This window comes from Oncorhynchus tshawytscha, linkage group LG14 (genome assembly GCF_018296145.1).
Source record: "Oncorhynchus tshawytscha isolate Ot180627B linkage group LG14, Otsh_v2.0, whole genome shotgun sequence".
Taxonomy (NCBI): Eukaryota; Metazoa; Chordata; class Actinopteri; order Salmoniformes; family Salmonidae; genus Oncorhynchus; species Oncorhynchus tshawytscha.
In genome coordinates, this window is record NC_056442.1 from 22,883,622 (window position 1) to 22,910,168 (window position 26,547).

The 26,547-nt window shown below is 43.8% G+C and overlaps 1 protein-coding gene across 2 annotated transcripts in view; it reads right to left on the bottom strand.

Moving 5' to 3' along the window:
• Nucleotides 1–3,594: 3,594 nt before the first annotated feature.
• LOC112266781 (RNA-binding protein Nova-1-like) overlaps nucleotides 3,595–26,547 on the bottom strand; it is a 61,240-nt gene continuing 38,287 nt past the window's right edge. For both annotated transcript variants that reach the window (XM_042297155.1, XM_042297154.1), the window contains one exon: nucleotides 3,595–5,246. In XM_042297155.1, coding sequence (XP_042153089.1) covers nucleotides 4,218–5,246 — 1,029 coding nt within the window. In that variant the 3' untranslated portion in view covers nucleotides 3,595–4,217. The remainder of the gene's footprint in view (nucleotides 5,247–26,547) is intronic.

Genomic DNA, 26,547 nt, shown 5'->3' on the forward strand with positions numbered 1-26,547 from the left:
ATATTCAAGGAATTCTGGATTACTAGCTAACAAGATGGCTCCCTTCCTCCACAATCCCTTATTTCATGTCATATGGTAAGTAAAGGGGGAATTAAAAGTTGAACTAAAACCTTTTTTTTTTCATTGATTTTTACACAACAACAAAAAAGTCACTTGTACCATTTCCTTCTATTTACAATTATAAATATGGTTCGTTTGGCACTTATCACATTTCTTTCTTATAAAAGTATGATTCCTTTCAATGTAATGTTTTTTAAATCACGCGTATTTTCAGTTTCAGTCTTTAAAGATCTATTTTGGCACAGGTTTATTTGTTGAGTTTGTTTTTACAGTAATTATTATCTTATCAGCATGTATAGCATTTAGTACACCTCTGGGAACTACAACATCCTGCTAAACGACCAATCAGATAAGTTTTAACTTTATTTTTAGTACATCACTTATTAAATAGCAGCAATTTCACAAATTAAAAAAAAAACGTAATTATGTAAATCTATTCAACATCTAGGTAAATCCTAAGCTTTTACAACGGACAGAACGAAAAGACAATACAAGGACAACATGCTACTACGTATATTGCTTCCAGTACTCATCACATTTTATCTAGATCCCCTAAATTACAAACCAGCCAAAAATGGACACCCTAAAACCCCATCAACATGGGGTACTTTTGCTGAATTAGATAAAAAGATAACAAAGCCGTGCTTTGACAAACTTTGTTGGCACCTTCCCGTGATCTCCAACTACAGGTATTTGATATTGTTCTATTTGATATCATTCACATTGATTTGTCACAGTTGTAGTATCGCTTATATCCAGTAATTTCTGTCATTTCTTAATGATTTCAACAAGCGGTATTTCCCTTATTCTACTCGCAATCTATGTAAATGTGTTTATGAATGTACTGTATGTATCTGGGCATGTGTACCAAATGTAGCATAATGTTTTCACTCCTATCACTAACATACAGAATAAAATATGGTTTCAAACCACTGGCCAGGGGATTGACAGAATGAAGTCAGATAGTAGCTCTCTCTCTCTTACTTGCCTGGTTGCAGGTTCTCTTTCTTACTTCCTCTGCCACCTACTAATTTGTTCTCACTGCTGCTGGTAAAATGGTCACTAACTAGACTCTAATGCTCAGCTCTACAACCAAGGGAACTCTGTCCTCTCTACCCTCATAGCATTAAGAGACTCAGACAGTCATTGTTTTGGAGTAGTTGTGGTCTGGAAGGGCAAGCAGACATGCATCGCAACACCAGACACTATCACCCATGGAGAGATGTGAGAGGGGGGCTCTGGGTTGATGTGTAAGAATGGGGTGCACGGAGGTACAAGGGTTGGGGGGGGTGAGGAAAGTGGATGGTATTAGATGGAAATAAAGAAGCCTCCTTACCAATCTGTCGAGATACGCGCTTCACTGTCGCTCCAATAGACAATAGAGAAAACATTCCAATGGCGAATACTAGTGAGCGCTCACCATTGGATAGATTTCCTTTACATTACAGTGTCTAAATGTCCAATTGGGGAGATAGGTTCCCTTACCAGACCAAGTTAGATTGTTTAGTGTCAAGCAAAATGTGACCCCCCCCCTGCCTCCTTTGGCATCTTAGAAGTAATCACATTTAGGTTAGCCCGCCATTTTCAGTTAGCTAACAGAATACATCAATTTCAACTGTTTATGAAAACAGCAAATATGAAAAGGGAAGTCGGACGATTAGAGTATCTTAAAAAAAAGAGCAACCCGGTCAAAATTGGGATAAAACTCCACGTACCTCCAACTGTTGTCTTTGAATAGCAAAAGCTGAACATGCACACCTGCCACCCCCCCCCCCCAATCCCATCCTCCAAATAGAGACCGTTTCTACAACCACATTACTTTCAATGCCAAACTGAGTCAAAGCGCATCCAAAGCCTCAATCCAGGATCACGGTTTCAACGTAGTGTTTAGAAACATGAATACTCTTTCCTCATCTTGCATATCTAACTGAGAACTGATATTGTATGCAAGTAGAGTTTTGTTCATGAGATATGATTACCGTAGTTGCCTGGTATTTTCATGTGTACATTTCCCTGACATAATAATAACAACGCATATGCCTGTGACCAAGCTCCTACAGCACACAGCCCTGACCTCATGGGCAGAGAAAAAGATACCCACACTTCACAGTGCATTAAGATGGACTTCAGTGTACTCCGATTGCAAAAAAAAAAAAAAACAAGATAAAACAAACCAAAACATCTTTAGCAGCTTATAGGTTAGTGGGTAGTATCCATTGCAGGGAGTGTGTAGTGGGAGGTCCCTACAGTTTTCCAAAATCAGAATAACCCACAACCATTAGACTTGTAGTTAACGCCCAACAGACCGTGGCACCTTACATTCCCCCCATTCATCGTGGACAGAAGAACACTGCTTGATAAGAGCAAGTATTAGGGAAAACTACTTCTAAATATGAACTACCTTGAAATAGATCTGTTTGCAATGAGACGGGGCCTGGCAATCTGGTTGGACCCTAGTGAGATCGTTCCAACTATCAACTTTCTCATCTTCAGTGTTTGTATTTTTCAGTAGTATGTACGTATCCTGGCGGGGCCACCACCTCTAGGTTCTAAGTGCTCTTGTTCCTAGTGTCTCGTCTGGCCTGTCTAGACAGTTAGAGTTCGAGTGCCACAGGCAGAAGAGCAGCGCTCGCTGGATATCTCAGTGGAGACGGCTCTGGCCCTCCAGTCCCAACAACACTTTGGATTTTCACAATGTTGAGGGACACAGGCTAAGCTGGAGAGAGAGGAGATAAATCTGAGCTCACACAACATTGAAACAACTTCGGGGGTTGACGTTATTAGAGAACTTCGTTCCTGCAAGAATGTGAACGCTGCTCTTGGGCCTGTTGTGCAAGTGGCATTTTTCATTGTGCAGCTATGTATGTATATAGAGACTAGTCTGCTTGATTTCACTGTAATCTGCCATGTAGATATGTTATAATCCTTTTTAGCACTGATGGCATCAGAGGGTTTGTGTGTGTGTGTGTGTGTGTTTTAATGTGAATATTTACTGTCCTGCTCTTTGCTGGATATCAAAGCTAACCCTTCCTCTTCGTCATCACTGTAGTGGTCCCTACGGTGCAGTTTTTACTGGTCTTAAATAAGACATACTGTATATTACACTACGTGACATACTATTAAATCCACTTAAATTAAACAAATCAAATCAAAAATAGTCTTTACATTCATGTCAACCTGAATTCACAGATTTAAAAAAAACAAGGAAAATACCGAACTTTATGGGTGAAATCATATGAATAAATAATGATGATGATATCTATAATAATCTTAATAATAATCATAATATCAGACTGCAAACCTTGTTGAGAAAAATGCCCCAACCTCTATATGTACTCTTGCGCTACGCTAGAATTCTGACCCAATGAGATGCACCACAAGTCTCTGCCTTCGTCCTACATACGAAACACGAGCATCCCATATATAAATACGGAGCGTGGCATAGCATGCATCTGGCTAAATCAGAACCTAAGGCGCGAGGCAATAGGGATAGGAGGGCACATCTCTCAACCTCCTTTGCCCAAAACAGGGGGCTGTGAGAGGGGCGAGGGATGGGGGAAAGGAGGGGGATGTCATCAACTACAGGGATTTTCCTTAGATCTCAAACCAAGCACTTGTTTGCAGTCTTCTCAGACCCTTGTAGGGGAGGGTGAAAAGTGTGTGGGGGGGGCAGGGTAAGGGGCAAATTGAAACTGAAGGCAAATCTGAAAAAAAAAAATCTGTGAGCTACACAGGAATGGGGGTGGGGGTGGGGAAGGGGCTGATTCCATGGGGGTCGGCCCCCAGTACCCCCACCGCCCCCCTTTTCCAAACTGCAGCGCGGCAGCATGCCAGTTTAAAATCGCATTTACCACTGTCCGGAGAATACCCAAACAAACAAAAGAACAAAAAAACAAAACAATAAAAAATCCCGAAAGATCAAGACTTAAGTAATAAAACCGTATTTACATTTTACACCTTATTTTCATTTGTATTCCGCATTACACTTTCTCCTCTCTCCGAGCAAATTTTTTGCTTCACATCATTTTTACAATACTGAAACACGAAAAAACGTGTGAACGATTCCTTCCAACATTCTTGCTCTCCTCTCCCTTTCTCTCTCACTTTGCATTACTCCCCAAGCCCCCACTCGTTTTCCTCCATTCCATTCCCTTTTTCTAACCCACCTTCTGTGGGTTGGTGGCGCGCACACCCTGCTCATACGTGATCCGTTGGCTGATCAAATACTGAGCTGCCTGCGTTGACGCCGGAGAGCCGGTTATGGTAACTTTACGGTTCCGGGTGCCGGGAATGAACTCTCCCTTTTTGGAGATCTGGATCCGGGCTCCAGTCAGCTCCTGGTACTCCACTAGCGTTTTCCCTCCTTTCCCCAAGATGGCTCCTACCAGGTTTTCGGGAACAGCGATCTCCACCACGTCCTTGGCCCCCTCCTGCATCTGCTTCTCAGTGGCCATCAGGGATTGTGCCATCAGCGGGGATGAGGCGCTCAGGTAGCCGTTGGTGGCCCCAGTGGCCGCGGCCAGCGAGCCCAGGGTGAAGCCTCCCAGGGAGGCGGCCTGGTGGCCTGCGCTGGTGGAGGCATCGCTGGCGTAGGATGCCAGGAGGTTTGCAGCGGCAGCCGCGGCGGGGTTAGCGCTAGCCGCTACGGCGGCCAGGACTCCTGAGGCTGCCGCGGGGTTGAGCCCCAGGCCCAGGGAGTTGGTGTTGTAGCCGTAGCTGGCTAACGTGTTGAGGGCCGAGGTGATGGTCAGGAGGTCGTTGCCTGAGAAGCTGGGACCCATGGTGGTGGGGAAGCCGCCCATACTCTGCATGGTGGCCTGACCCAGGAGGCTGGAGGCTGTGGCAGCGGCGGCAGCAGCAGCAGCGGGGTTCACCTCGGCTGAGTTGGCGTAGGGGGAGCCGGTGGGGTTGGAGTTGGCCACAGGGCCAGAGATGTTGGAGTAGCTGATGTTGAGGCAGCTGCTGCTCTGGGGGTCCTCCTGGATCTTCTGAACAATGATCTCCACGGCTTTACGGTTCTGCTCGGGCTCTCCGCTAATGGTGACCACGCGCTCCTGCAGGTTGATGCCCTCTGGTTTTTGGGAGAGCTGCACCCAGGCGCCTGACTGCTCCATGACGGCCTTGACTGTGGCTCCACCTTTACCAATGATCAGACCTGCTGTGCTGTTTGGTACTATCAGCTTGGCCTGGGGAGAGGAGCAGAGAGAGAGGACATAGAGATGGTTACTGCACTGATTTTAACATTGTATCTCTACATGACAGAAGTGTGATATCAATTGAATAGAGGAAGGGACTGGGCGAGGGAACGGAATAAAAGAGATAACCAAGATAATAACTTGAAACAACCCAGAACAATAGAGAAGGGCGTAAGATAACAAACAAAGAGTGTGAATAGGGAGTATGTTAGAAATAACTGGCAGACAGAGAAAAAGAGAGTGAATCGAGCTTGAAATAAAGGGGGCTAGAAAAAGGGAATAGAAGTATAAAAATTGTTATTTTCTCCAGATCTTTTTCCAATGCTGTAGCATAGGGGAGAAATAAGAGTGAGCTGTTTTTACTCCTTCGACAAACATTGTAACATTGACAGAGAGAGAGTAGTTTCTGGACAAAAAAAATAGGGAGAGAGAAAGAGTGTATTTTTCCCCCTTTGTTTCCGAGCTGTGAATCCATTATAAAGAGGCTCCTGGTGAAAAACATCTACTCCCAGGGGTCAGTGTTACCATGGAAACAGCTCCAGCATTCAAGGGGTACTGAATGGGTACTGAATGTCGAAGCGACGCGTAGCAACTAGACCCCCCCCCACCCCACCTCCACCCAAATTCACACAAGCGTGCCCACACACACATATACACCTTAAATAATTCTCGATACAACTATGTATATACACGTACTGTATACACAGTATACACACTCACATAAACACCGATATTAAAACATATGCACGCCTTCACTGTCCTTTGTCATTCAACATTAGAAAAAAGGTGCCAGCTGGGGAGAGTGAGGAGGCGCATTCTTTTTCTTTCTTAATAAGTATGTACTTGATAAGGGCCACAAAGAATTTATGACGCATTAAGTGTGCTGTAGTGGTATTTTGAACAAGGGTAGTTTTGCACCAAAGCCAGTCACACAATGTTACAAATGAACCTACTACGCGAGGATGATCAATGAGAGGAGTCTCACAGGGATGCTAATGGTTACCTACATATCTGTCCATGTCGTGCGATGTGGAAACAGTTACAAAACTCTTCTTTTTATTTGAATATTTGAAAATCCATCTTGAATGGTGGAAGAAGAAAAGCAAGTGAGTGTTGGTCGGAGGACAAAGGCAAAGAAAGTAAGGAACAAAGAGGGAGAGAGAGTGTGTGTGTGTACAGGGGAAGTATGGGGCTAGTAATTAGCATGGCCTCCATGTTTTTCGCACTGGGTGGCTGGATTTGATCTTTACACTTTCTCAATGTTTGCTGCAGTCCTTCTAAAGACATCAACATTTCTTTACAGAGGAGCTGCTGTGACCTTGATTCTGTAGCCTTGCTGGCCGTGGTACACTGCAGTGAATTTACATAGAAATGGGAAATTAACAGAAGGCAGGGACAGAGAGAGATCAAGACTTGACTTCAAACTATTAAATATAAAATATTATTTTTGAGTATTTGTAGTAAAATATTTTATTCACATATTTATTTGTGACAGTGACGGAGAATAATCATGCATTGGAATTGAGGAATTGTTTTGGTTTAGTCCCCATATGGATAAGTGCCATCTAAATTGGTCTTGGCTCAGTGCAATTTCTCATCCAGTTTCTCACAACCAATTTTCACCACATTCCCCCTAATTTTCATACAAATGTGTGTGGTTCAATGTTGAGGCAAGAATATTTCCCTCTTTTTCACTCAAGCACGCATTAGAGATGGGTTTGAGGATCAAAACACCTGAGTGGGGGAGAAAGAGGTGAAGATTCTCCTAAGAATTCTTTTCATCTTCTGCATTGCACATACGCACTCACGCACGCACACACACGCACACACGCACGCACGCACGCACGCACGCACGCACGCACGCACGCACACACACACACACACACACACACACACACACACACACACACACACACACACACACACACACACACACAGCTTTTGCATGATGTTGGATTGGATGTGTAATGATTCAGTTGGGACTTGCCTCCTAAAGATTAGAAGCAGTGGAATAAATAGCTGAATAGTGCGATGTATAAAACCCATTACAGCTAATGATGAGTCTCTAGGACCACATTCAGCTCTTTAATATTTAATAGGTGTTCAAAATTGTAATTGTCTTTCTCTCATAAGTCCTTTACCCCACATACACTGTTTCGAAAGCATTCATTTTTTTGTTCCTGGTCGCCGTTGAGTTTCCCTCGCTATGTCATGTTTGGCCATTTTAATCTAAAGTAATCGTCCTCATCCCCAAGAGTTATAGCTGACAATCAGATTTTTTGTGTGTGTTTTTTTTTATGAAGGGGAGAACATTTGGCCTGTGCGTCGGAGCAAGCTGATTAAAATGTAGGCTCTTTAGAGTGTGGTAAGAATAGAGCAACGTCGGCGGATACGCCAGGCTAATTTTGCTGAATGTGTCTTAATGCAGGCAGACTGAGAATGAAGCCTCCTACCTCTTCCTTCAAAGACAGAGAGCAAGAGAGAGAGAGAGAGGGGGGGGGGTTGTGAAGGAGGATTGGGAGAGGGTATGGGGAGAGGCGAGAGAGAAAGCGAAGATGAGAGAGACCTGCTGCTGTTTCATCAGCCGTGGCTAGTCGTTCATTAGGTACTGTGGGTTGGGGTGTGGGACGGGAATAGGGGTGAGGAAGGAGGTTGGGGCTGCGCTCATGGGGACCAGGGATGGGGACCATAATAGCCATGGAGGGTGCTGAGCCATGGAAATATGTTTGAACCAGCTTTCGGAGATAACAAACATGAAAACAAACAAACAAACAAACCACAGAAGTTAACAAGGCCCGTAGCCATCAAAGAGATAAAACAGCGTCATTTGCTAGGCTGCCGCCGTCCCCGATATAGAAACCACTTCTTTTTCGGTTCCAGGTTTCCATCACGTCCATAGCTTGACAGAATGTATTGCTGTAGCAGTACTACACACCCACTGTTCATCACCCCCCTCTCCTGGTTTCTCTCGCAATGCTCAGGGATACTGAGAGTCTCAGCTCATGTCATCCCTATGTCAAGGGCTACGGCTAAACCTAAACCCCCCATACTACTGTTTCAGCAAGGAGCCCAAAGGGTGTTATTGTCTGTGGATGCCAGAACCACACCCCACCCTCCTCTGCCCTCCCCAGCCCCCCAGCTACGTACGTGTGGGGACACGGAGCAACTGTTTCCCCCTGCTCCCTCTGTCCATCCTTTAGATGGGACCTGATCCGTGAGCAGAGGGCTATTTGTACTTTGAAGTTCTAAGCACCAGACTTTAGGTTAATCGCCTGTCTCCTGATCCCCGGGCTTAGCCGCTCTTCTCTGCCTCGTCTGCCTTTCAGTGTGTGGCTCTCTCTCCGAGGCTGGAAAAAAAAACCTGGTTAAAAATAACACAGAAGCATCACACTGCAGCCGACTGGCCGCTCCGCTCCAAAGGTTGACAAGAACGGTCCCGGGTGATGGACCTTCTTCCGCCCGCCGCTCACGCACAATCCAAATCAAATGCTGAAATTTAAAAAAGAATGCGTGCCTGGAACGAGCACTGTGGCATGAACTCTGGGCTGCTAGCCTGATGTAAAAATTGTCTTTTTTTTTTTTTTTGTGGCCGTAAGGATTATCCCTGGTGGTCATCTCAACCCATCCCTGTGCCAGTAATGTTAATCCGCTCATTCTCCCTCCATTTCACTGCCTATCACACTAAGAAAGCTGAATTTAGACACGCTGGTGATATGAAGGGAGTGTGTGACTTTTCTTTCTTTCTGATGACATAGACAAACACAATAGGGTGGAACTGATATCTAAACAGAGAGATACAGTATTTGAGGGGAGGACTTAAAGTGGAACAGACAGTGTTTAAGCTACTTTGCAGATATGAAACAAACAGACATTCATAATATTAGTCAAAAAGATCAAATTCCCAGTTTATGCTACAAAACCAACTTCATAGGAGGTTAAGAGAATAGATGGATGCAGTTCAATGCATGATTTAGTGCCTTCAGACAGTATTCAGATCCCTTGACATTTTCCACATTTTGTTACCTTACAGCGTTATTCTAAAATGGATTAAATATATAAAAAAATCAATCTCAGCAATCTACACAGAATATGCCACAATGACAAAGCGTAACCAGGTTTTTAGAAAATTTTGCAAATATATTAATAATAAAAAACAGAAATACATTATTTACATAAGTATTCAGACCCTTTGCAATGAGACTTGAAATTGAGCTCAGATGCATCCTGTTTCCATTGATCATCCTTGAGATGGAGTCCACCTGTGGTAAATTCAATTGATTGGACATTATTTGGAAAGGCAAACACCTGTCTATATAAGGTCCCACAGGACACCAAAAAATGTCTGCATCATTGAAGGTCCCCAAGAATACACTGGCCTCCATCTTTCTTAAATGGAAGAAGTTTGGAACCACGAAGACTCTTCCTAGATCTGGCCGCTCAGCCAAACTGAGCAATCGGGGAAGAAGGGCCTTGGTCAGAGAGGTAACCAAGAATCAAGAGCTCTGTTGTTCCTCTGTGGAGATGGGAGAACCTTCCAGAAGCACAAACATCTCTGCAGCACTCCACCAATCAGACTTTTATGGTAGAGTGGCCAGACGGAAGCCACTCCTTCGTAAAAGGCAAAAGACAGCCCTCGTGGATTTTGCCAAAAGGCACCTAAAGACCCTCAGGCCATGAAAAACAAGATTCGCTGGTCTGATGAAACCAGAGAATTTGGCCTGAATGCTCAGCTTCACGTCTGGAGGAAACCTGGTACCATCCCTACGGTAAAGTATGGTGTCTCATCATGCTGTGGGGATGTTTTCAGCAGCAGGGACTGGGAGACTAGTCAGGATCGAGGCAAATATGAATGGAGCAAAGTACAGAGATCCTTGTTGAAAACCTGCTCCAGAACACTCAGGATGTCAGACTAGGGTGAAGGTTCACCTTTGAACAGGACAACAACCCTAAGCACACAGTCAAGACAACGCAGGAGTGGCTCCTGGACAAGTCTCTGAATGTCCTTGAGTGGCCCCGGACTTGAACCTGTTCAAACATATTTGGAGAGACCTAAAAATAGCTGTGCAGCAATATTCCCCATCCAACCAGAGAGAGCTTCAGAAGATCTGCAGAGAAGAATCGGAGAAACTCCCCGAACACAGGTTTGCCAAGTTTGTCTTATCATACCCAAGAAGACTCGAGACTGTAAATTCTGCCAAAGGTGCTTCAACAAAGTACTGAGTAAAGGGCCTGAATACTTATGTAAATGTCATATTTCCGTTTTTTAAATTTATAATAAATTAGCAAAAATGTCCTAAAACCTGTTTTTGCTTTGTCACTATGGGGAATTGTGTGTAGATTGATGAGGGGGGGAAAAGGATTTAATCAATTTTAGAATTAGGCTGTAACCTAACAAAATGTGGAAAAAGTCAAGGGGTCTGAATACTTTCCAAAGGCACTGTAATTCACCAATATATTTCTTGGTAGTCCAAAAAATATTGCTATCAGGTTGTAAATCACAGCTGGCCTGATACATTGTTTGCTGCCTCCACCCATTCAGGATGCACTGTTTTAGTTTCAACTAGTCAATATTTTGAACAAATACAGACTGGGAATATTAATACAATCAAACTAGCAAAGGCAATGATCCCAAGTCAGTCGTAACATGGCTAATAGGCTAGCGCACATGTGTCAAGGCCCTCGGGCCAAATATGATACACAAGCGATTATAAATGAGTCAACCGTTGAGTCATGAAGTATTTACAGCCTGGTGCGTGCGCTCGCATAGGTGAATTCGACTTCAATTGCGCTGGTTTCGTGTGTCCTGTTTACAGCATGCAGCAGAGGGAAATGTGCAGACACAGTCCTAGCTAGGCTACTAAAATGTTGCAGTCTGGCATCGTTTTTTAACGCTTGACAATGAATAACCAAAAAAACAAAACATGCAACAAAACACCATGCAAAGGAGAAACATGTTGGCCTATTACAGCAACATTTGAGCAGTAGCCTCGGCTGGCTACTCAACTACAATACATTTGAGTGCACCATACACCAATGCTGCATTCAACATCACCGGTGATACATGCAGCTCATTTAAATAAAAAATAAAAAAACATGTTACATGTTTAAACATGTCGTTTAAATGTTACAACAACCTATAGCTACGTTTTTGTTATTTGGAGTTATTAAATACTTTTCGATTAGGGTCGCAGCATATTATGCACATCTGCAAGCATAGCAGCAAAGGCTGGACAAATACTATTTCTCTCTTTTGTTTAAATATGTTAAAATGCTATATACATGTGGACATTATAAAGGGCCATATCTTTTCGAATAAAACATTGGCCCGCGAATTCGTTGTTTTTCAAAACGGCCAGTGCGCCCCTGGGCTAGCGTATCTATTTATTTTGCGAGCTATTTTAGCGAGCTAAAAACATGGAGCCTAACGTTTGCCAGCTAGCTGCTGGGAGGAGTGGGTTAGTGACTGACTTTTCCCCTTCATGTTATTGTCAGTGGCGACAGCTAAAGATTCAGGTGTCATTCGGTTGGCTACCAAAGAAATGTGAATCGCTTTACTAGCTAGCTAGCTATGCTGAACTTGATCGACTGTTATCCACAGTTAGCATATCCCTTAGTTGTCAAATAGATTTGGCATCAAGGGATTTGCCGGGTTTGAGAACTGGGTAGGACGGAAGATGGCGGAAACCAAGGTTTTGTTTGAAACGGCTAGTGAGTCGAGTGAAGCTAATAGCACAGAAAGGGAGAATGAGTGGGTGACAGCGGAGAAGAGAAAGGGAGACAAGACAAGTGTTGGAAAATAGGAAACGGTCGAAGTCAGGGTTTTGGGTCAATGCTACTTGGGAAATACGTTTAATGTCTCCAGGAAAAAAATCTGTAATGTCTGGAGTCGGTGAGTCACAAGAAGTGGTCTTGTTTACTTTTTTTGTGTGTCTGCGGTGCAGAAGAAGCATGTTTTAAGACTCAAAAAGATATCGGAGTGGAATGTCGTAGCATGGTGCCTATCAAGGGGGTTATTTCTGAGGTGGCACAAGAAATAAAGGCAGAGGATATAACTGAAGACATCAATGGAGTGGTTGATGCACATCGACTGACCTGTATGGTGGACGGAGAAAAAAGAAATCACTTCATCCATGCTACTGTTCTTTGATGAAGAGTTTCTCCCTTCTCATATAAAGTTAGGATTCATGCAATACCCTGTAAGAGCTTTTGTGCACAAGCCTCTTCAGTGTCATGAATGTAAAATATTTGGTCATGTGTCAATTGTGTGCAGAAGGGAAGAATATCATATGCCAGATGAAAGGAAATGCTGCAACTGTGGAGGTGAACATGTGCCTGAATTCTTAGGGTGCCCTGTTAGGGTGAAGGAGAATGAGGTGGCAAGGGTAAGGAGTGCCCTGTTAGGGTGAAGGAGAACGAGGTGGCAAGGGTAAGGAGTGTCCAGCGTGCCTCCTATCTGAAGGCAGTGAGAAAATTGGAAGGAACGAGTGGTGGGGAAGAAGCAATGGTAGTAAAGCCACCACAACCAGTGAAGGTCTCTTATCAAATGAGGGATAGTGAAATGCTACATGTTAAAAAGGTCGACTTTGTATTATTTATTGCAATGGTCATAAACTGAGAAGAGAAGACGTCTAAGAAGATTGGAATCATTGTGAATGCATCTGAACATTTCTTTGGGTCTTCATGATTTCACAGCCGAGGAAGTGCAAGAAATCCTGTCGGTGAATGTAGCCCCATCACAAGTCCCTGATCCTGTGTAGGGATATATTTTGGAGTGGATATGTCGGGATGTATTTTGGAGTGGATATGTGATTGAAGAAGTGTGATGTGTTTTGTTAGTTGACGTGTTTTATTTTGTACGACGTCGTTTTCCCCCTTTCCCAAAATGTTATTTTTTTGTTTCTTATTCAATACCCCGTCCAGCCGGTGGCGGTAGTGCACCATTAACATTGGATGCCAACCGCAGTTAAACCCCCATCATAGAAGAAGAAGATTTGGCATTGATCAAATAGACGGGCAGGCAGGCAAGTTCCCATTCAGTTGTCAAAACGTGGGTTAGGACAAGCATGCATTGGCAGCCAAGCTGCAGAAGGACGAGCAGTCTGCTGTTCGCCGTCGTTTATCAGTGCAATTTTGACAGCTAACTAGCTGAAACAGTCTGAGAAGGTTTATCTAAAGATCCCTTGTTAGATTGTTTGCTCATCTCGCTCTGGCTAGCATTAGTTGTTGATCGTGTTGTTGTTGATGTGCATAAGAGACTGAGGGATAGATAGCCTACCTTTTCATGGTTATCTGATAAATGGGGCTTTGAAGATCCCAAATGTAAGAGGACTACCTTGCTATTAACATATTTGCAGAAATCCATTCAGGTGTATTTTGTGGCTTTTGGTGAATGTGTTAATGTGATCTAATGTCACGCTGTTGCTACTGCCTGTAAACACACAATTCAGTTCAAAAGGGCAGGCCGTGTGGCAAATGGCTTATTTGCATATAGGCCTACTGTAGCTATGATTGGCTGTGGCGCACTGGTCTGCGTAGACTTCGGTCCAGAACAGGACAGAGGTTTTTTTTTTTTTTTGGGGGGTTATTTAATGCAGTGTCTATTAATTGTCCAAACGCACGACCGCTCTCCCACTCTATATTGCTATAGAAATTTCACAAATGCCATACTAGACGTCATTCCCAGACATTCTATGCATTTATAAAACCGCTGAAATGACCATATCTAAGTGCTCGCGTGTCAGAAAATGTAAAAAAAAAATATATATATTCTTCATGGGGGTGTATATGAACAGATTTTAATAAGATTTCATGTTGCTAAAAGTTCCACTTTAACTGTATTAAGAAAGCAGTGAATTTGATTTGGATTGTGATCTAAAATAGGATCTTAATAACATTATTTGGATCAGTATATTCACATATACTCTAATGTACAATACATGAACATATGCATGTGTGTTGCACACCAACTTTGCTCAGATTCGTGGCTGGCTCCGACCCCAAACCTGGGCCCTCGATCATGCATTAAGTGACCTCATGAGGCCCTGCCATCTAACAAGTGCTGATGAGGGCAAAAATAGCCTGTCCTTGTGGGGCTGAGGTGGGGCCACGTCCGTCCAACCGAGAGGAGCCTCAGTGTGCTGCTGAGCCGGGCCGATGGGCTGCTCCACCAGGACATGTTCACTCACAGACCCTAACACGCTGTGACAACATGGAGCGGTTAAGAGAGAGAGAGAGGACTCAGAGGAAGACCTTCTCCTTCCAGTTCCAACGGAAACAGGGCTGATGCTGTGTTCAGGCTTTTAGCCTTGGAAGTACCATTCAGCCTTAAGTAATACAACACCACTGTCCACTTAGCCCCCTCAAGGCTTTCATTAACAGAAGAATCCTGAGCTGCAGCACAGCTGATAGAGAATTTTAAGTCACTAGGGAATGGCAGCGTGTTTTGAGGCTGGGCTGGGAAGCCCATGTCAAACACTAGCTAACCAGTGGAGGCGATGGATGACACGTTCAGAAATGTTGGCGACCACAATCTTATCAGATTGTTTGTACAGACATCTCTTCTCACAGTGGATTACAATAACTCAGAACCCTGGTGTGCCACTGGGAAGGAAAGTTGCTCTTTTCTCACACATATTTAATAAAAGGGGATTTGTAATGAATTGTTCTAGTATCCATGGCAACTGCTGACCTCCATCCTCCATCTTGGTCCCATTCCCAGTCCAAGCCTTGCAGACAGACATTAAATTGTGGCTACACATTTATTAATTTTTAAAAAATGACAATACAAAATATACACATACAAACAGCATACAGACGCACACAAACATCAATGACATCACACCTGCCCAGACCCACCTGCTCACACCCCCATCCCCAGCACCCGCATCACTCTCCACCACATGGCCTCAAACTGCACCATTTTGTTTCTCTCCACGCCCACGTACTTTCAACATTTAGATAATAAATAAAGCATTTGACCTTTCCATTGTGTTAACGATTGAGGATTGGTTAATTTCCTGTTTTTAAGTATACGTTTAGGCTATACATTTAAAATGCTGGACATATCACATACACACACATACAAATACAAAATTAACACCAGATGTTAGTGTCGCTTCCACAAAAGCCTGATCTAAACCTGATCTAATATTCCTCTCCACACATACTGTAAAGCAGCAGATGGATAAACGTGTAATTCATAAACATAAAACACTCTCCTTCAAAGGACCTCTCCCTCCCAACTACACACACGCATGGAAGCACGCTTCACACACACATCCATACACAGTGGCAAATGCGTCCTTCCTTCCTAAGAGATTTAACCCAACATTAACGGGTGCACATCCTTGTCAAACAACAAATATATTGTAGTGCCTCTCTCCGCCGGCTTTCCTACGAATGGGATCGATACTTGGCGGAGGAAGTGACCTTTTCCTGAGCCAGCTGATGCATCTGAAGGTTAAAAAACAGCATTAAACTATTTTTCTGCTGGCCATCGGTCCTCCTGAGACAAGGCTGGAGAGGGGGGAGGGTGGAGGGTTGTTGGACAGGTTGCACTGCTCTGTTTTCTTTTTTCATACGTTACAGCGATTTTCCCTGATGTAGCTTTTAATTTAGGAGACGAACGGTTCACTCTGCTTGCGCTAGGCCCGGTTGTATGGATTAGCCGGCGCTGTGTGCTGTTCCAATGAGAACAGTTATTAGATACAGGATGACGGTTAATGAAATAGACTGGGCTTGGTGGTGTTGCGGAGGGGAGGTTGGGCTGAAACGGCGAAGCAATCACTTACAGTGATGTCATTACAATGAAAGAGAACCTCTGCGTCACCACAGAGCGAGGGAGCATTTTAAGAGTTGAGGTTTATGGCTCACTAAAGCTTTTGAGAGATTAGGCCAAAGAAAAGATAGTTTACTGCGTAGCATCTTCATGGTCGCTTAAATGTTAATTTTCTGAACCGTTAAGAATAGAAATGTTACTGTTTCTGACCCACAAGAGTAAGATCTAACTTTCAATCCCTAAAGAACTAAATCCCTAAAACACAATTCCTTGTAATTGACCACCCAACCTTTTTTTAAAATTTTTTTTTATTTCACCTTTATTTAACCAGGTAAGCTAGTTGAGAACAAGTTCTCATCTGCAACTGCGACCTGGCCAAGATAAAGCATAGCAGTGTGAACAGACAACACAGAGTTACACATGGAGTAAACAATTAGTCAATAACACAGTAGAAAAAAAAGAGTCTATATACATTGTGTGCAAAAGGCATGAGGAGGTAGGCGAATAATTACAATTTTGCAGATTAACACTGGAGTGATAAATGATCAGATGGTCATGTACAGGTAGAGATATTGGTGTGCAAAAGAGCAGAAAAGTAAATAAATATAAACAGTATGAGGATGAGGTAGATAAAATTGGGTGGGCTATTTACCGATAGACTATGTACAGCTGCAGCGATCGGTTAGCTGCTCAGATAGCAGATGTTTGAAGTTGGTGAGGGAGATAAAAGTCTCCAACTTCAGCGATTTTTGCAATTCTTTCCAGTCACAGGCAGCAGAGAACTGGAACGAAAGGCGGCCAAATGAGGTGTTGGCTTTAGGGATGATCAAGTGAGATACACCTGCTGGAGCGCGTGCTACGGGTGGGTGTTGCCATCGTGACCAGTGAACTGAGATAAGGCAGAGCTTTTACATAGCATGGACTTGTAGATGACCTGGAGCCAGTGGGTCTGGCGACGAATATGTAGCGAGGGCCAGCCGACTAGAGCATACAGGTCGCAGTGGTGGGTGGTATAAGGTGCTTTAGTAACAAAACAGATGGCACTGTGATAAACTGCATCCAGTTTGCTGAGTAGAGTATTGGAAGCTATTTTGTAGATGACATCGCCGAAGTCGAGGATCGGTAGGATAGTCAGTTTTACTAGGGTAAGTTTGGCGGCGTGAGTGAAGGAGGCTTTGTTGCGGATTAGAAAGCCGATTCTAGATTTGATTTTAGATTGGAGATGTTTGATATGAGTCTGGAAGGAGAGTTTACAGTCTAGCCAGACACCTAGGTACTTATAGATGTCCACATATTCTAGGTCGGAACCATCCAGGGTGGTGATGCTAGTCGGGCATGTGGGTGCAGGCAGCGAACGGTTGAAAAGCATGCATTTGGTTTTACTAGCGTTTAAGAGCAGTTGGAGGCCACGGAAGGAGTGTTGTATGGCATTGAAGCTCGTTTGGAGGTTAGATAGCACAGTGTCCAAGGACGGGCCGGAAGTATACAGAATGGTGTCGTCTGCGTAGAGGTGGATCAGGGAATCGCCCGCAGCAAGAGCAACATCATTGATATATACAGAGAAAAGAGTCGGCCCGAGAATTGAACCCTGTGGCACCCCCATAGAGACGGCCAGAGGACCGGACAGCATGCCCTCCGATTTGACACACTGAACTCTGTCTGCAAAGTAGTTGGTGAACCAGGCAAGGCAGTCATCAGAAAAACCGAGGCTACTGAGTCTGCCGATAAGAATATGGTGATTGACAGAGTCGAAAGCCTTGGCAAGGTCGATGAAGATGGCTGCACAGTACTGTCTTTTATCGATGGCGGTTATGATATCGTTTAGTACCTTGAGCGTGGCTGAGGTGCACCAGTGACCGGCTCGGAAACCAGATTGCACAGCGGAGAAGGTACGGTGGGATTCGAGATGGTCAGTAACCTGATTGTTGACTTGGCTTTCGAAGACCTTAGATAGGCAGGGCAGGATGGATATAGGTCTGTAACAGTTTGGGTCCAGGGTGTCTCCCCTTTTGAAGAGGGGGATGACTGCGGCAGCTTTCCAATCCTTGGGGATCTCAGACGATATGAAAGCGAGGTTGAACAGGCTGGTAATAGGGGTTGCGACAATGGCGGCGGGTAGTTTCAGAAATAGAGGGTCCAGATTGTCAAGCCCAGCTGATTTGTACGGGTCCAGGTTTTGCAGGGGGGGGGTGGAGCTGTTGGCCGAGGTTGGAGTAGCCAGGAGGAAGGCATGGCCAGCCGTTGAGAAATGCTTGTTGAAGTTTTCGATAATCATGGATTTATCGGTGGTGACCGTGTTACCTAGCCTCAGTGCAGTGGGCAGCTGGGAGGAGGTGCTCTTGTTCTCCATGGACTTCACAGTGTCCCAGAACTTTTTGGAGTTAGAGCTACAGGATGCGAATTTCTGCCTGAAGAAGCTGGCCTTTGCTTTCCTGACTGACTGCGTGTATTGGTTCCTGACTTCCCTGAACAGTTGCATATCGCGTAGACTATTCGATGCTATTGCAGTCCGCCACAGGATGTTTTTGTGCTGGGCAGTCAGGTCTGGAGTGAACCAAGGGCTATATCTGTTCTTAGTTCTGCATTTTTTGAACGGAGCATGCTTATCTAAAATGATGAGGAAGTTACTTTTAAAGAATGACCAGGCACCCTCAACTGACGGGATGAGGTCAATATCCTTCCAGGATACCCGGGCCAGGTCGATTAGAAAGGCCTGCTCACAGAAGTGTTTGAGGGAGTGTTTGACAGTGATGAGGGGTGGTTGTTTGACTGCAGATCCATAGCGGATACAGGCAATGAGGCAGTGATCGCTGAGATCCTGGTTGAAGACAGCGGAGGTGTATTTGGAGGGCCAGTTGGTCAGGATGACGTCTATGAGGGTGCCCTTGTTTACAGATTTAGGGTTGTACCTGGTGGGTTCCTTGATGATTTGTGTGAGATTGAGGGCATCTAGCTTAGATTGTAGGACTGCCGGGGTGTTAAGCATATCCCAGTTTAGGTCACCTAACAGAACAAACTCTGAAGCTAGATGGGGGGCGATCAATTCACAAATGGTGTGCAGGGCACAGCTGGGAGCTGAGGGGGGTCGGTAGCAGGCGGCAACAGTGAGAGACTTATTTCTGGAGCGAGTAATTTTTAAAATTAGTAGTTTGAACTGTTTGGGTATGGACCAAATGAAAGTATGACATTACTTTGCAGGCTATCTCTGCAGTAGACTGCAACTCCTCCCCCTTTGGCAGTTCTATATTGACGGAAAATGTTATAGTTGGGTATGGAAATCTCAGAATTTTTGGTGGCCTTCCTGAGCCAGGATTCAGACACGGCAAGGACATCAGAGTTAGCAGAGTGTGCTAAAGCAGTGAGTAAAACAAACTTAGGGAGGAGGCTTCTGATGTTGACATGCATGAAACCAGGGCTTTTTCGATCACAGAAGTCAACAAATGAGGGTGCCTGGGGACATGCAGTGCCTGGGTTTACCTCCACATCACACGCGGAACAGAGGAGGAGTAGAATGAGGGTACGGCTAAAGGCTATCAAAACTGGTCGGCCAGAGCGTTGGGGACAAAGAATAAAAGGAGCAGGTTTCTGGGCATGGTAGAATATATTCAGGGCATAATGCGCAGACAGGGGTATGGTGGGGTGCGGGTACAGTGGAGGTAAGCCCAGGCACTGGGTGATGATAAGAGAGGTTGCATCTCTGGACATGCTGGTTGTAATGGGTGAGGTCACCGCATGTGTGGGAGGTGGGACAAAGGAGGTATCAGGGGTATGAAGAGTGGAACTAGGGGCTCCATTGTAAACTAAAACAATGATAACTAACCTGAACAACAGGGAAGCTAGACTGGTGAGTATTATCCAGGCTAAAAAAACTGGCTGGCTGTGCAGGAGGTAAAAGCTGCTAGCAGTGGCTAACAATGACTAAATAGCTTGTAGCTAGTTAGCTGGTTAGCTTCTGGAGGTTCTTGAATGTGTTCTAAAAATAATACGATTCCGTATCACATTGGGTGAGGCAGGTTACCGGAAGGTATAATTGAATTAAAAGTCGAAAAGAGATTGGAAGTAAATATGGGTCCAGTGAGTGGTTGGGCTGGCTGGGGACGCGGCGATTCAGACAGTTAGCAGGCCTGTGCTAACAAGCTAACAGTTAGTAGGCCGGGGCTAAACAAGCTAGCAGTTAGCAGACCAGGGCTAAACAAGCTAGCAGTTAGCAGGCCGAATTAGCAAGCAAGCAGATAGCAAGGGCTAGAAAGTTAGCCTTTGGGGGACATCGCGATGGGGTTAAGTCTGTTTATGCCTCTTCATGCGGTGACATCGATAGACCGGTCGTGGGTCCGGATATTGTAGCCCAGGAGTATGCTTCGGTGGTAGCACAGGAGCTCTCAGTTACAATACCAGTCAAAACGTACTCATTTAAGGGTTTTTGTTGATTTTTACTATTTTATACATTATAGAATAATAGTGAAGACATCAAAACTATGAAATAATACATATGGAATCATGTAGTAACCAAAGAAGTGTTAAACAAATTGAAATTTGAGATTCTTCAAAGTAGCCACCCTTTGCCTTGATGACAGCTTTGCACACTATTGGCATTCTCTCAACCAGCTTCATGAGGTAGTCACCTGGAATGCATTTCAATTAACAGGTGAGCCAATCAGTTGAGTTGGGACAAGGTAGGGGTGATATACAGAGGTTAGCCCTATTTGGTAAAATACCAAGTCCATATTATGGCAAGAACAGCTCAAATAAGCAATGAGAAACGACAGTCCATCATTACTGACATGAAGGTCAGTCAATGTGGAAAATGCCAAGAACTTGTAAAGTTTCTTCAAGTGCAGTTGCAAAAACCATCAAGAACAATGATGAAACTGGCTCTCATGAGGATTGCCACAGGAAAGGAAGACCCTGCTGCAGAGGACAGGTTCATTAGAGTTAACTGCACCTCAGATTGCAGCCCAAATAAATGCTTCACAGAGTTCAAGTAACAATCACATCTTAACATCAACTGCAGAGCCAAGGAAAAGCAGCCAACAAGTGCTCAGCATATGTGGGAACTCCTTCAAGATTTTTGGAAAAGCATTGCTCATGAAGCTAGTTGAGAGAAAGCCAAGAGTTTGCAAAGCTGTCATCAAGGTAAAGGGTGGCTGCTTTGCAGAATATTAAATATAAAATATATTTTGATTTGTTTAACACTTTTTTGGTTACTACATGATTCCATACAGTGCCTTGCGAAAGTATTCGGCCCCCTTGAAGGTGCATTTATACGGAGGCTTGATTACACACAGGTGGATTGTATTTATCATCATTAGTCATTTAGGTCAACATTGGATCATTCAGAGATCCTCACTGAACTTCTGGAGAGAGTTTGCTGCACTGAAAGTAAAGGGGCTGAATAATTTTGCACGCCCAATTTTTCAGTTTTTGATTTGTTAAAAAAGTTGGAAATATCCAATAAATGTCGTTCCACTTCATGATTGTGTCCCACTTGTTGTTGATTCTTCACAAAAAAATACAGTTTTATATCTTTATGTTTGAAGCCTGAAATGTGGCAAAAGGTCGCAAAGTTCAAGGGGGCTGAATACTTTCGCAAGGCACTGTATGTGTTATTTCATAGTATTGATGTCTTCACTATTATTCTACAATGTAGAAAATAGTCAAAATAAAGGAAAACCCTTGAATGAGTAGGTGTGTCCAAATAGGTGTGATCATCACAGAAACCAGAGAATATTTTACATTATTCAGGAATTGTTTGGGTCATGCAGTGAGGGAGGGTTCATGTTGTATGGGAAGTGATTGTTTATACTGTGCAGATTCACTCAACTATGAAACCATTTCTGTACCACAACAAATAGCCCTCTAATTACACATGGTGAGCTAGCCACAACTGCAATGCATTTTGGTGTCGTAGGGCGGAACAACACACATTTGAGAGAAATTCCATATTCCACATTTCCACTCACTCACATGTAACTCGAAGTTAACCTGACTCCCGAATTCCTATATATTTTTGAGCTACTTTCTGTGTGGCCAGGGCAATAACAGGAAGTAGGAAGCAGGTGTTCCTGCATGGGGTGAAAGGTCACAGGAAACTGCGGTTGGCCAGAGGAAATCTGGAGGGAGGATTCTGAAAACATTTGAGACCAAAGGCAGTGGGGCACAGCTCAAAGTTGACACAACTCACTGTCATTGTGTTATTGTAGACGTCACAGTCTTGCCATAGTGGGCAGTTGTTGCCTTGCAATGCCAGATCAGATCAACGTTAGCTAGCACAACAATGCTATTTAGCATTTCAGCTAAATTAGTCATGCATTAGCCTAGGTATCAGTTTGAATACTAAACGTTGCTCCATGTTAAGTGAGATTCAGTGTCAGTGGGTGTGGATGCTTTTTGTGCCTGCCTGTCTGTCTGTCCTGAGTGAAAGATTTGGATTTGATTGAGTTAGGTGTTTGCTGCCTGTGCTCCTACTTGTCCCATCTCCATTTGGCTGGTGGAGATTAGCGGCTGTAGCTTATAGAGAGCCAGGCTGGCAGCTGTTGCTTAACATGACTTCACATCTTATCTTACATCTCTCACTCACTCTGCTCCCTGGGGAAACCAATAATGAGACACATGCCACGACAGCCGTGCTCGTGACAACAACCAGGACAAAAAAATAACCACACACACACAACCAAAATAGGCTCTGAAAGCGCATGCATTTTGTCTTTGAGTTGAGTATGGAGTATGGAAGTCCATTCATCAGAAGACCTCCCTTCTCACTTGTTGTTTTGGTTACAACCGTTGTCTGAGCAATGTCGACCATGCTCTGCAGAGAGTAGGGTATGGACCAGAGTTTGGAGTTTGGAGAATAGCTTACGTTACTAATAGCCCAGCAACCAACAGGCTATACTGTCTGTCTCTGTTTATCTCAAACACAGAATCATTCCAAACACTCTCAAACTCATTATTATTAACAGTTAAAGAGAGACACAGGAATTATTTCTGTCTAAAATAACTGCCCTTTCTTTATCTGATGCCATAGGAGCTGTTCCTTTTTCCGGCTCCTCCATCAATCCATCGTTCACTCAAAAGCTTAAAGCAAAGAATCACCCATTTTGAATGTTCTATCAATTCCCGAGGTAATTTCATGTTTTCATGTGCATCTGAGCTTATTGCCATTCAAGCAGGCAGAAATACAGCCGGTATGTCAACTTTTGAATCGAGATGCACAAAAACCACATACCATTCAAAATGAGTGAATCTTTCCTTTAAATACTGGTTTGTGTATAAGAGTGCATTAGTGTCAATATACAGTTGATGTCAGAAGTTTACATACACCTTAGCCAAATACATTTAAACTCAGTTTTCCTGACATTTAATCCTACTACTTCCCTCTTTTAGGTCAGTTAGGATCACCACTTTATTTTACTATTGTAAAATAAAATTTACTTTATTTTTTATTGTAACGGTATTCGTCGTCTGAAGATGAGGAATCATCGGACCAAAGCGCAGCGTGGTAAGTGTTCATGCTTCCTTTATTAAAACTGAACACTATGACAAAATAACAAAGGGAATAACCGAAACAGTCCTAAAAAGGTGGAAAACATTAAACAGAAATTAACTACCCACAAAAACCCTGTGGGAAAAAGCTACCCAAGTATGGTTCCCAATCAGAGACAACGATAGACAGTTGTCCCTGATTGAGAACCATACCCGGACAAAACAAAGAAATACAAAAACATCACATTCCCAGTGGGTCAGAAGTTTACATACACTCAATTAGTATTTGACAGCATTGCATTTAAATTGTTTAACTTGGGTCAAATATTTTGGGTAGCCTTCCACAAGCTTCCCACAATAAATGGGCTGAATTTTGGCACATTCCTCCAGACAGAGCTGGTGCAGCTGAGTCAGGTTTGTAGTCCTCTTTGCTCGCACCCGCTTTTTCAGTTCTGCCCACAAACTTTCAATTGGTTTGAGGTCAAGGCTTTGTGATGGCCACTCCAATACCTTGACTTTGTTGTCCTTAAGCCATTTTGCAGCAACGTTGGAAGTATGCTAGGAGTCATTGCCCATTTGGAAGACCCATTTGCGACCAAGCTTTAACTTCCTGACTGATGTCTGGAGATGTTGCTTCAATATATCCACCTAATTTTCCTCCCTCGTGATGCCATCTAGTTTGTGAAGTGCACCAGTCCCTCCTGCAGCAAAGCACCCACACAACATGATGATGCCACCCCCGTGCTTCACGGTTGGGATGGTGTTCTTCGGGCTTGCAAGCCTCCCCCTTTTTCCTCCAAACATAACCATGGTCATTATGGCCAAACAGTTCTATTTTTGTTTCATCAGACCAGAGGACATTTCTCCAAAAAGTGCGATCTTTGTCTCCATGTGCAGTTGCAAACAGTAGTCTGGCTTTTTTATGGTGGTTTTGGAGCAGTGGCTTCTTCCTTGCTGAGCGGCCTTTCAGGTTATGTCGATATAGGACTTGTTTTACTGTGGATAAAGATACTTTTGTACCTGTTTCCTCCAGAATCTTCACAAGGTCCTTTGCTGTTGTTCTGGGATTGATTTGCACTTTTCGCACCAAAGTACTTTCATCGCTACGAGACAGAACACGTCTCCTTCATGAGCGGTATGACAGCTCCGTGTTTATACTTGTGTACTATTGTTTATACAGATGAACGTCGTACCTTCAGGCATTTGGAAATTGCTCCCAAGGATGAACCAGACTTGTGGAGATCTACAATTTTTTTCTGAGTTCTTGGCTGATTTCTTTTGATTTTCCCATGATGTCAAGCAAAAAGGCACTGAGTTTGAAGGTAGGCCTTGAAATACATCCACATGTACACCTCCAATTGACTCAAATTATGTCAATTAGCCTATCAGAAGCTTCTAAAGCCATGATATCATTTTCTGGAATTTTCCAAGCTGTTTAAAGGGACAGTCAAATTAGTGTATGTAAACTTCTGACCCACTGGAATTGTGATACAGTGAATTATAAGTGAAATGATCTGTCTGTAAACAATTGTTGGAAAAATTACTTGTGTCATGCACAAAGTAGATGTCCTAACTGACTTGCCAAAACTATAGTTTGTTAAAAAAATATGTGGAGTGGTTGAAAAATGAGTTTTAATGACTCCAACATAAGTGTTTGTAAATTCCCGACTTCAACTGTATACTATATGTGTGTGTTCCTAGGATACGTGTGTGAGTGCGTGTGCGTGCCTGTATAATGTGCGTGTAAGTGTATATTATGCATAAATTCCTGACTATATCAGAACCGCAAAGTGTTCACTCTGCAGTAACTTTTTCCCAGTGGAGTATTCTTTGCCTAGCAGACGTGTGTAACTTGTCTGATAACTCCTATAATTATACACATTAATAATCAGGCTGGCCTCGCGGCAGAAGGAGCAGGAGCCGCCATCGGCAGGCCCTCGTATTGTGTTCCACGAATTTAGGTTATGGCCTGCCATCACTGAGTCTGCTCAGTAAGCACGGAAGGGACAATGCCGTGAGGGATTAGCACAGCACAGATACCAGAAAATAACTAAAGTTCTGAATTATGAATACCCAACATGTGCTCTTTGTCCTAAGAGGTAATTGAATTAACGGGACGATAAATAGAATGTTGGGGCAATGTTGCAGATGAAAACAATGCAGGTCCTCCCCGAACAATCAATGGGGTGTAATCATCAAGTGACCATAAGTGATAATCACTTAAAGAGATTGGGAGGGGGAATCAATGGCGTGGCTAACTGAGCCTGTTCTGTGTTGGTATGAACTGGTGGACTCTGAAAGGCCAAACAATAGAGTTATACATGATAAAATACAGTGACAATTTGTCTTGTCATTTTCATTTGATAGTGCTGCCATGGTTGATTTTAAAGGAAGTGGAAGGGGAGAGAGGGTGATGGAAGGAGCAAATCATCTGGATAGAATGCTGCAGCACAAATGAGCTGAAAGTCTCAGCCCTGATGTGGGACAATGTGGATTTTGGCGGATGGCCTTTTTCACTTCTAACACCTCATCTATGTGTTTTAGCTGGACAACACTTATGAGCCACACTTCCTTTGCGGTGCTGGGGGAGCTTCCTTCCAGACCCTGGTCTGTGTGATAGCTGGTGACAGGTTGAGGGTAGTGAGGCTAGCCATCCATTGTTAATGTCCTATGTGTGGGTTTAAGGGGGCCTATCTGGAAGAGCAAGAAACCCCACACCCCAGACGCCATATCCTGTCTGGGTGGATTATATCACAGCCGGAGGATGTCTCTTTCTGTCTGTTTACATGGAAGCTGGGAACACTCCCTCGAGCCTCGTGCAGACACAAAATCAGAGCTTGGCCACAAACTTACACTGAAAACATTTATTAGATTGGGCCTTCTTCGAAAGACAAATAATCATGACTTCCACCCCTTGTTGTGGGATGGTAGCTGCCAACACATAGGCAATGGGGTGAGGCTATATACAAACTAATGACTGGGATTAGAATCATCCATTTTGGTATGACTAGCTCAGGGGTCAACATTTTGGCTCAA